General features: G+C 40.3%; 3 protein-coding genes across 8 annotated transcripts; 1 reads left to right on the forward strand and 2 right to left on the reverse strand.

Moving 5' to 3' along the window:
• Positions 1-805: 805 nt before the first annotated feature.
• On the forward strand, positions 806-5,971 carry LOC142983263 (RNA-binding protein 5-A-like). Of its 3 annotated transcripts, XR_012960043.1 has the most exons (3): positions 806-3,392; positions 3,810-3,869; positions 4,485-5,971. XR_012960043.1 is itself a non-coding variant. In XM_076130188.1 (2 exons), the coding sequence occupies exon 1, from the start codon at positions 1,140-1,142 to the stop codon at positions 3,390-3,392; it is 2,253 nt and encodes a 750-aa protein (XP_075986303.1). In that variant the 5' UTR covers positions 806-1,139; the 3' UTR covers positions 3,810-5,971. The 3 variants fall into 3 exon arrangements, 2 of the variants coding, with proteins under 2 accessions (XP_075986303.1, XP_075986302.1); XM_076130188.1 differs by having other exon boundaries at positions 3,810-5,971; XM_076130187.1 differs by having other exon boundaries at positions 806-999; positions 1,131-5,971.
• Positions 5,972-6,389: 418 nt separating this feature from the next.
• LOC142983264 (5-hydroxyisourate hydrolase) lies at positions 6,390-8,197 on the reverse strand. The gene is made up of 2 exons (XM_076130190.1): positions 7,872-8,197; positions 6,390-6,527 (listed from the first exon to the last, which is right to left on the reverse strand). Exons 1-2 carry the CDS (start codon positions 8,133-8,135, stop codon positions 6,441-6,443), a joined length of 351 nt encoding a protein of 116 aa, XP_075986305.1. The 5' UTR covers positions 8,136-8,197; the 3' UTR covers positions 6,390-6,440.
• A 519-nt stretch (positions 8,198-8,716) lies between these two features.
• LOC142983248 (uncharacterized) lies at positions 8,717-10,411 on the reverse strand. 4 transcript variants are annotated; one of them, XM_076130162.1, is made up of 3 exons: positions 10,294-10,411; positions 9,882-9,975; positions 8,717-9,764 (listed from the first exon to the last, which is right to left on the reverse strand). In XM_076130162.1, the coding sequence occupies exon 3, from the start codon at positions 9,750-9,752 to the stop codon at positions 8,769-8,771; it is 984 nt and encodes a 327-aa protein (XP_075986277.1). In that variant the 5' UTR covers positions 9,753-9,764; positions 9,882-9,975; positions 10,294-10,411; the 3' UTR covers positions 8,717-8,768. The 4 variants fall into 4 exon arrangements, with proteins under 4 accessions (XP_075986277.1, XP_075986279.1, XP_075986278.1 ...); XM_076130164.1 differs by having other exon boundaries at positions 9,896-9,975; positions 10,294-10,410; XM_076130163.1 differs by having other exon boundaries at positions 9,896-9,975; positions 10,177-10,334.
• Positions 10,412-10,679: the final 268 nt, after the last annotated feature.

The raw sequence follows: 10,679 nt of genomic DNA on the forward strand, positions 1-10,679 counted from the left end.
TGTGTGAGTTTTATTTACAATTTGGTACAAATAATGCAAAATATATTCACACATGAATAGTAATAGGTAACTTGCATTTTCTGGACCATACAAAAACCATGGATGCCTCTACTCATTCTGTCTTTGCGACCCAATTATTCCTAACAGTCCCAACCCACGATGGATCAAAACATCACAGGTGATCATGATCAAGCATGCATGAACTACTTCTCCATACCTATATTATGTAGAAGGTTGTACGAAATTGCAGCCAGTTGAGAAAACAATAATATCACAAAATTCTGAATATAGTAGTAGGTTACAAAACAAACAAATTGGATATTAAATCACCATTGACGCAAGGGTGCATAACACGACATACATATAATATTTCTTTGGCGATTACGGTATAAGCGGTAAATACCAACTGTAGTTACGTAATAAACTTGGTCACATATAACATTACATTGTTATATACAAAAAGAGAAAAGAATTTCATTAGTAAGTAATTCAAATTATGGTAAAACTAAAGATAGAAACGAAATTAAGTACATGATTAAGTAATTACATGTAGGTATTCATTATTCATCTTCACTAAATTAATTAGTTGTTGAATTATGTGTTAAAGCTTAGAATATGCGCAAAATGCGCCTATTTTAAGCTTTAACACATAATTTATATATTATTTGTTAAAGCTTAGCGTTATAGTATTATTTAGATAACAATAAATATAGTATTTCTAATTTTTACAAGATGTCTTCCATTTGGCATCGACTAAGTTCAGAATGACATTTAAATGATTTTAGTCGATTCGAACGTATGGCAACTCTACGTGTCTACTTCATGCGAGAAAAACATGGCGTCTTAGAATTTTCTTTGATAATGTTAGCTGAATGATTGATTAAATTTTATACAGATTCAATATTTACTTGTGAATTTATTCTATTAAGTTTTGTGTGTTAAGTGTGTAACGTGTGTGTTAAGGAATTAATATTACCGTCCCAGTGACCACTACAGCAGGTAAACAAAACGGCGAGGAGAAAGGTTAAAATGAACAGCGATTGTAGGCCAACCAACATGGAGGACAAGGAACTGCGGCGTCGCCAGGTTTGTGAGTACGGCCACTTTATTCGTACGGGTGATGTTCACAGGCGTTTGCGATGTCGTGGCGCGCCCGTGACGAGCGGAGCACGCGGTGGGGCGACGACAGCCGGTGGACGGAGGGCCGCGCGCGCTCGCCCGTGTGGGAGCCGCGCCGGAGCGCCAGCCCCGACCGCCGCTCGCCTCAGCGCGACCGCCACCATCACGAACGATTCGAGCGCGACCGAGAGCGCCCCGACCGCTACGAACGCGAGAGGGACGACGACCGCGACCGCCGGGACCGTTACGATCGCGAGGACCGTTACCGTCGCGACCGGTACGACCGCAACCGCGACCGCGACCGCCGCCGGTCGCCCAAACGACACGACGACCGGGACAAGGACAACATGCCGGTTCCGCCTTCCCCGCCTCACATAACTGACTCTGACAGAAGGGCCAACTCGAGGTCGAGCAGCCGCTCCGGCAGTCGTGACCGAGACAGAGATCGGGATCGCATGGACTCGGAGTTTGACAACAAGTATGACTCCCGGGACAAACACGATGACAATCAGTCCTCTATCAACGCATCTCCGGGGGATTGGTTCTGCAAGTGTGGTTTGTACAACTTCAAACGACGACAAGTATGTTACAGACGCAACTGCCAAGGAAAGAGGTCTGAGGGTATAGTGTATGGTGGTGACAGTGATAGAAACAACATGGTTGAAAATGGTGGCATCACTAAACGTTTATTATTCAGAAGATTAGATGCTTTGACTACAGAAGAAAAAATACTGGATGCTATTAAAGAGAGATGTTCTAAGGCTGTCTTAGATTCTATAGCGGGCATCACCATAGGGAGGGAGACTTTGACCGGGGCTTCCAAATGCTTAGCATACATAAATTTTAACTCTATTGCTGATTCCACTGTGGCTCATTCTCAGCTAGTTGGCCTGCACCCTCCTCTAGAAATTGATGGTAGAGAAGTCCTTGTCAGCTTTTACAATGAGCCTAAGAAATTGCAAAAGCCACAGAATACTGATTACTCTTCATATTATGCTCAAATGTCAAATTATAATTCTTCCTCTCAGGCCATGTCCGAGGCTGACAGGGTGAATGCAGCTGCTGCTGTTGCTCAGTCAGCTATATCAGCCGCACAGGCTCGCCACATGTCTTGGACCCCTGTCAGTGTCCCAGTGTTTGTCTCTTCCACAGCCCAGGCTACTCCCACTGTCAAAGCTCCCACTGGTGATGGCAAAACTGTTTATACTGCTCCTGATGTGAGGACTTTCATGTATGACGAAACTTCTGGGTACTACTATGACCCTGCCACAGGTCTGTACTATGATGGCACCACTCAGTACTTCTACAACAGCCAGACTAGTCAGTACATGTACTGGGATGCAACCAGCTCCACATACATAGCAGCGTCACAGTCACAACAGAACACTGAACAGCCCAAACTGCCCAACCCCCCACAAGCCACCACTGAGAACACCATTGTTGCCAAAGAGCCCGAGGAAAAGAAAAAGAAAGACAAGGAGGATAAAGTGAAAGTTGCCAAAAAGATAGCCAAAGATATGGAGAGATGGGCAAGAACTTTGAATCAAAAGAAAGAGAATGCTAGGAGTAATATTGTGATGGAACAACCCCTAGATACAGGGGCCAGCAAAGGTTCAGCTGATATTGGCTTCTCTGTACTTGGTTCTGGGCCGTCCCTGACTCATGTAAGGGAACTGTCACCGCCTCCCATGACTGGAGATGATTTCCTAATGAAAAGAGTCGCTGAAACAGAATACGCGTTCGATAGTGACGAAGGTATTATCGATTGGCCAAAGTTGACCTGTCTCATATGCAAGCGACGTTTCCCCTCTGCTGAAGTTCTAAACAAACACAAGTCACTATCAGACCTACACAAACAGAATTTGGCAGAATTTCGCAAAAAGAACGAACTGATACCTCAAACAAACGGCTACCGGGACCGGGCGGCAGAGAGGCGCATGAAGTTCGGAGAAGATGAAACTCCTATCAGAAAGCGCTACGACCCGCCCGAGCCGATGCCTCCGCCCATCATTGCGCACCCGCCGCCCTCCGTCGTCGACACCATCGGTGGCAAAATGTTGCAGAAGATGGGCTGGTCTGAGGGCAGAGGTTTGGGTAAAGAAGAGCAAGGCCGAATCGCGCCCATAGAAGCGGAACAAAGACCGAGTCTAGCGGGCCTCGGTCAGAAGAGAGGCATTTACACCCCCACCCCCGGAGAGACTTACAGAGACACTGTCAAGAAGCTCATGATTGCCAGATATAAGGAGGTTGTCGGACAAGAGGAAGGGAAATAGGTGGGTTCACTCTTTATTACTTCCTACACTAACTTCATTTGTTGCAGGTTATGGATTACAGGTCAGTCAAACTTGTGATCAAATATAACTGTTATCTGGTGTAGTGTACTGAGCTGTGGCACCTCACCTTCATCTCAAGGTTCCATTATATAAGACTGATTGTTGTATGTACCTGATAAATGTTCCTTATCTTGTTGCGAGTATATTATTATTATTACTAGTCAAACATAGGTGCTGTCTATGAACTAAAGTGCAATATAATAACTATTATAGCAGTGATATGACATTCTCTAACTGTTAAGTGAATTCTTCAAGACAAAAGAGACTTTATGATAATGACTGCAAGGTCGAAAAGGTTGTGGTTGTGGAATAAATTGAATTGGTTCTAATGGTCTGATTCTGATTTCACTACACTAGATGTCGGCGCTTCATGCTCCCATAGAGGGTCTGCACTAAGAGATCACGTCGTCCAACATGGTAAGTATTGACTCTGTGTGCGTCACGCACATCTACTGTTTCCGTGTCTCTCCCACAGCTGTGAACAGGCCACTTGTACTATGTTCAAGAGAGCTGCAATCACAAACGATCTATCAAGTCACCATGCAATATGTACTGAAGTTACTTGAGTGATTGGGACACCTTGTCAAGTGTCTCACTGCTGCATTTCTTTTTATTATAGCATTGTGTTTTTCATTAGATAAGTTGCAGGAATGGGAAGAATTATTATTATGTTAACCTTGTGCTGCGCAATATTATGAAAATTTATCCTTATTTAGTAACTAGTCAAGATTCCACTTGTATCCCTCACTTAGATACAAGTCGCTCGTCCTATGTAAGGCGGGGTCGTAGATCAAGAGCCAGCCGTGTAGGAGTGATATATGATTAAGTAATAACTCTCCCTATATCTGCAATGCACTGTCCAAATAGCGAAACATATTGACTCGAACCCTAACAAGTATATCGAAGCCTCGAAGCCCGCCGAGCTCTGGAGCATGGAACTGTGATAGACTGTGACGTAGTGTTGTGTTCGAGAAGAAACCGGTGTTCGCGCACTACGCCCTTTATTGATGAATGTGACTATTTATATTACAGAGTTGCCGCCCGTTGCCGCAGCGCGTTGACAAACAATTGTTACAAATACAACGTGTATACTCATAGCCTAAGTTTAACTAGAACACATTACGAGATTATAACTATTTTACGTAGAATAAGATGCGCTCCATTGTGGCTCCTGCTCGCTCGCTACTTATTCTATTGCGACTTATCCGCACAAAGGATTACGAATGTCAAAGAAATGTTGCTTACGACATTCATTCTTTTGTCTCGTCCTACTGTATTGTTTATAATAAACTCCCTTCATATTATAGTCCAAGGAATCGCCATATGAAAAGTAGCCAGTCTGCTCGAGCGAATAGACTAAATTTAAAGCAAAAATCTTTTATTTATTAGTCAAATATTCTATTCAAAATTATTTTTTTGTTATTCACTGTAGACAGAATAAAATCATTTGAAGACAATGAATGTATTGCATTTATTTCTAGTTAATTAGATAGTGTTAGATACTTGGCAGTCTGTTGACAATGTTCACGTGTGATATAACAACAAGCAATAATGAGCATTGCTACAGTTTAATGTTAGTTGTTTCCTCTTGAACTATCTACTAAATGATAGCTGTTAGACATTCTTCCAATTATAAATAGAACTCGTTGAGCAACGAATTTTTGAACATGTGTTGTGTACAGTAGTTTATGTATGATACTTACATAATATTATATATTACAACCAGCGTCTAGTGGTCTGGTCTGCTCAAACAGCGTTAGTTACTGTGTCATAGTGTCCTCATACATTCTGTAGGTAGGTACTTATTTTAGGGCAATTTTCCATAAATATAGTAGAGATAGGTGTTAGGGTGCCTACAGTTGAAGGACCCTCAGAAACTCCATAGTTTTAATGTTAATTATAGAATGTACTGTAGCAACTTAAAGACTTGAGTGGAATGTGTCAAGCCATGCGTAGAACAATATATTTGACTTATTGTTTAAACTTTTATTTTAGTGATTATTCCGGGGACATGGCAATGTCTAGATATTATGTATTGTATATTATTTATCACAAGTCTGTTAATACAATTTCATGTAATTTATGTTTGTTAACAGTTTATAATGAATTAAGTCATTACTTGCACTAGTGACTTACTGTTATATCTCATATCCATAGATCTGTTTGTAGACCAAAAGCTAAGTTAAATACTGCATAGTTTGTTAAGTTGAGGTATACTTGCATACTAGTGTGCTCACCACTAACCGTTAACTGAGCACTTAGTATGAATATTACTTTGATTATGAGAACTTAGCTAAAGTAACTTAGTTGGTTGTCTGCAAATAGTATTATTAAAATATCACTGCATCCTATTATGTACTCCATGTATATTATTATTTCTATTTCATTGATATCAGAGCATATAATATGTTACGGCGTGTGCTCCGATTTAATTAATTGTTAATCGTGTTATCGAATTATAATTAAAACTACAAATATTTTGCAGACGGTTTTTATACGTTGCTTAAGTTTTCATTGAGCGTCGGAATAAATGTTGTACATAAATACAGAAGTGTTTTATTTTGAATCGTCCCAATATTAATATTTCATGAGAAGTCTACACTGACTTACGTCAATGCATTTTAATATAGACAGATTTTTTTTTTTTTATCCAATGGCTATTCTCTTAGTTGTGATTCCGCCAATTTCAAAGTTGCCAGAAGAATAACTCGGTTTACTGGAGTAGTAAATTGGTTACATTATAGTTGACACAAACATTATGTATTCAACAATCATAAGCTAAGGAATTCTTAAAAGAAATAAAAGATGCGTCAATGCCATATATCGTCATCATCGTTTACTAATATAATGCTAACGTTACTGTACTAGATGGCGCTAGTAGTCTATTATTAAAATATAGATAATAATATAGATTCATAGGTAATTAAAACGAAATAGTGGTAGAAAAATGTAATTAAACTTAATAATATGCTATTACTACTGTAATATTTAACTTCCTCTGTAAGTTGTGTAGCCATAGGGACTGAGCAGAAGTGGAATGTGGTAGTGCTGGCCATCTTTGGTGCTGAATGTTATCTGAAAAATGCACAATGAATGTTATCACAAAAATGCATTTAAATATCATTAAAATAGTGACCGTGATATCAATTTATCCCGAATATAACTTATTTAAATGTGTGAGTAATATACTAGTTATTCTGTACACATAATAAACTGCCATCTATGAGAGAGTAGGAGAACTAAACAACAAAAAAACGAGTCACGAAAAAAAAAATCCTGTTACTTGAAATTAATTTGAATATTATTAGGATATTATATTATGACATTAGTCCCCAACCCGCAATTTGGCCAACGTGGTGCACTCAAGGCCTAACCCCTCCCTCATTGCGGGAGCAGACCCTTGCCCAGCAGTTGGACAGTAATGGATTAAATTTATCGTATAAAATTAGAATCATGATTAGAATAAAAGTTGCCTAGGTACATGAAATATAAACGATTAAATTAGATGCGAGTTTTGTTGAACAAAACAAGTGGAGATAAACAGGTCAATGACCCTTGACCTGTTTGCGTAGGAAATGGCACACTCGCGCATATCAAACACATACCTAATAATAATATGTTTGACTTATTAAACACAATAACTTCACGCATAGAAAATAAAATAAAACGACTTTATGTTGAAGGTTAACGACTGCTTATAAATTTAAAAATGAATTAAGTAGGTAATTACTGAACTATTAAAACAACCTTTGTCCAACAGATAGCAAGATTTCGCGAAATTGTGAGTATTATCATAAGAGTCTTTTTGTTTGGTTTATTAAGTAGGTACCTACACTAGGTAAATTATAATTAATATTAGGCATGTAGGTAGTATGAATTCATTGCAGGCCTAAAGATTTACAGAGGAAAGAACTTCTATTTTTATTGTGAAAAGTCTTGAATCAGTCATTCAAAAATGCTTTAATTATATGTTAATTGGACTGCTGGAATCCGAGTTTATATTCATGGCTTCGAATTATCTACTAAATGTACTTAATTCTAATAAATACGTGTATGGTACATAAGTATTAAGTATGTATAATAAAACATCCGACGCGGACATAAACAAATATACTGGCGGCCTACCCTCCTATTTCAATTTTCATAAAACTGTCTAAACTTTTAAGTTAATTGATGGACTTATTCTTTAAGTTATAATCCATTTTTATCGAAATAATAAGCGACTTAATAAATGGGATACTAGTTAGTGTCTAGGTTGTAATTATAATTCACATAATTTTGTATAACTATTTCGGCATCTACCTATTTCATTTTGTTGGATTGTAGTTTAGCTAGCCACATATTTGTATTGTACAGAACTTAATTAATGTCATATTAAACAATGTTTACAAGTTTCTACAGATAATGTTTGTGACATACCTCTACATGCGGATACAGCGTCTCCTTATCAAGCATTCTGTAATAATCTCCCACTTTGAACAACAGTTTGTAAGTGCCGGCCGCCATAGAATCGTTTGTAAAGGGGAACAGAGCTCGGCCGTCGTTGGTCGTCATCGTGTTGTGCCATAATGTCCACTGTGACGACTGAGAGTCGGTCTTCTTGTAGAGCTCGACGAACAAGCCCGCGGCGGGCTTACCGGACGAGGTGTCCAGCACGTGCGTGGATAACACCGGCCGAGACATGACGACTTCACTCAACGATCCTTGCTATACGTCTGTCTGTATCTCACTCACTAGTCACTACTGACTGATCTTAGTGATGTGTCTCTATGTGTGCGTGTGCGTGTGTGTGACGAGATTATTAATTTGTTATATTATTATGTTTTATTATTGTTATTGTATGTATGTAGGTATGACGTTTGAGATAATTGTATTATTTTGTGTGGCTAGATTAAGAAAGTTAATTTTCACCAGTTTATGTCGAAACTGATGCTTAAAAATGCGCTTTTATCATATATGTGATAGATATTTCTGCATAGTTTAATCGTAGGTATATTCTGTAAGTACCTACCTACAGGTATCATAATTATATAGATAGACGAAGATTTTGATTGTGTTGCAAGAGAGTTGACGTAATTATTTAAAGTAAAAGCAAACAATGAATGAAATGATGTAAGAGTTACGTCATAATTTTTCTTTTTATATTAATGTAAGATTTGTGTAGAAAACTAAATCTAACTCACAGTTGCATCATCAAGAACCCTTACAACAAGGTTATTCCTTCCAATTAAGTCTACCTTATTCTATAGAATATAAAAACACTGTTTAGAGAAACTTAAAATATTTATTGTTAGTAATTAATTGGACAGGACGATATCAGTCGAGCGCGCCGGAGTTCATGTCGAGCGCGTTCTTCCTGATGAAGTTCTTCTTGATGTACACGTCGGGGTGCAGCACGTCCTTGCGCGACACCTTCTCCAGGAACTCGTCCGCCACCATGACGGTGGGCCCCGACTTGATGAGCTTCTCCTTGAGCCGGTCCGACTCGTAGCCGAACATGTTCATGCTGGGCTCGCCGTGCTTCATGTAGTCGATCCTCCACACGGGCGGGTCGGACGGCTCGCCCTTGTAGTTGCCGCCCACTCTCTTGCGCGCCAGGTTCACGTCGGGCCCCTCCACCGACATGGACATCTTCTCCTCGGAGTAGTCGCGGTAGTTGTCGCGCGACGCCTTGCCCGCCTTGTCCTTGTACTTGATCTTGTGCGGGTAGAATTTCCTCATGTTCTTGTGCGAGGAGTACAGCGCCGTGCGCTGGCTGTCCTTCTTGCTACTTCTCTTCTTCCCCTCCCCCTCTTCTATGTTATTCTTGTGAATTCGTCGCCTGTGTTTGTGTCCTCTCTTCTCCGTCTTGCCTTCGCTGTAGTAGCCGTTGTCGTTGACCTGCAGGAAGTTGGACAGGTCCTCGCTGTTGACGATGGGGAACAGCGTGAGGTGGTAGTCGGGGAGCGGCGTGGTCTTGTCCATCGACAGCTTCTTGTACTTGAGTTGCTGGATGGATCGCTCGATGAGCGTCTTGAGCGTCTCGTCCTCGACGATCATGTCGCACGGGATGGAGGGGAAGTTCTTGCAGAGGACGCTCTGCATCAATGTGAGCACGTTCTTGGGCTGCTCCACCTCCTGCTGCTGCTGTTGCTGCTGTTGATGCTGCACGTTGCCGCGCGACGCTTGCTCTGCGAGAGTGTTGTCCTTCTGGAAGTCCGACACCATCTTGGAAATGAGCGCGTCGTTGCGCATCATTTTGGGTGCCGCGTGCGTCACGTACAACGTCATGAATAACAGCTTAAAGTGCAACCACGCCATGCTGGTAATTATCTACAACAGAGCATAGTACAATATTAGCTTAGCAAGACAGAAGACATTTTCAGTACCTACAACGGTAAGTTGAAATTACCACAAAAAGAGAGACATTGGAATAATCAGATAACATACATGTTCACTCTTACATAAGTCGTGGAGCAGTTCTGTGTAGACGGTAGACCCTGGAAGTAGCGGCGCTCGGCTGCATCAGGTCACTTCAGTTTGCCTGCACAAAGAGGTCGTGATTCAAGGGACACTGTTTATTCTGATTAAATAGAAAAATAAAAGTTTGCCGGTTCCGAGTAGGTATTCATTAATTGTCTTAAAATAATGCCAAAAGTCGCTGTAATAATATGTTGCAAAATTAGAAAATGATTGATAAATTACTTGTTCCAGAAGAGTTTATCAGTTAACTACTAAAACTTACTTTAATATGTGTAACTTTAAACAATCTTAACCGGTTACTAGTAGTTACTACTTTTAAAACACGGAATCTTTTTTAAATGTTCCGGAAATTAATAGTTTAAATGAAAGTGTAACTCACTGTCAGCGCGTGGTATATCAATGCTGCGTTCTTCTAAAATGTGAACAGTTTCATCTCGTAGGACGTGTTGTTGTTTCTATGTTTGTAAACATGGCTCTGTGTTGTTGCGGAGTGCCGGCTGTTTGCGGCGAACACCCAAAATATTATGTTAATTACACGTGACAAAGTTGACGCTTACGTCCGCTATTGTAACGCGAGTGTGTGGTCACTGTTTTAAGATTAGGTAATTGGTAGGTGAGAACATACATCATATCACACCTATTATAGGTATAAAAACCCGAAGGTATAGGCAGAGGCTAGTGAATGCAATCCCGATCTCGCGGGATCCCGATCTCGCGAGATCCCGTGTATTTTTTCGGGATCAATCCCAAAGCATAATATGACGA

This window comes from Anticarsia gemmatalis, chromosome 23, assembly GCF_050436995.1.
Source record: "Anticarsia gemmatalis isolate Benzon Research Colony breed Stoneville strain chromosome 23, ilAntGemm2 primary, whole genome shotgun sequence".
Lineage (NCBI taxonomy): Eukaryota > Metazoa > Arthropoda > Insecta > Lepidoptera > Erebidae > Anticarsia > Anticarsia gemmatalis.

Excerpts from the sequence above, each read along its gene's own strand:
- LOC142983248 (XM_076130162.1), bottom strand. The coding sequence starts at position 9,752 with ATGGCGTGGTTGCACTTTAAGCTGTTATTCATGACGTTGTACGTGACG.
- LOC142983264 (XM_076130190.1), bottom strand. The coding sequence starts at position 8,135 with ATGTCTCGGCCGGTGTTATCCACGCACGTGCTGGACACCTCGTCCGGT. Across the intron at positions 6,528-7,871 it reads CGCTGTATCCGCATGTAGAG|ATAACATTCAGCACCAAAGA; the intron begins GTATGTCACAAA and ends TGCATTTTTCAG.
- LOC142983263 (XM_076130188.1), top strand. The coding sequence starts at position 1,140 with ATGTCGTGGCGCGCCCGTGACGAGCGGAGCACGCGGTGGGGCGACGAC.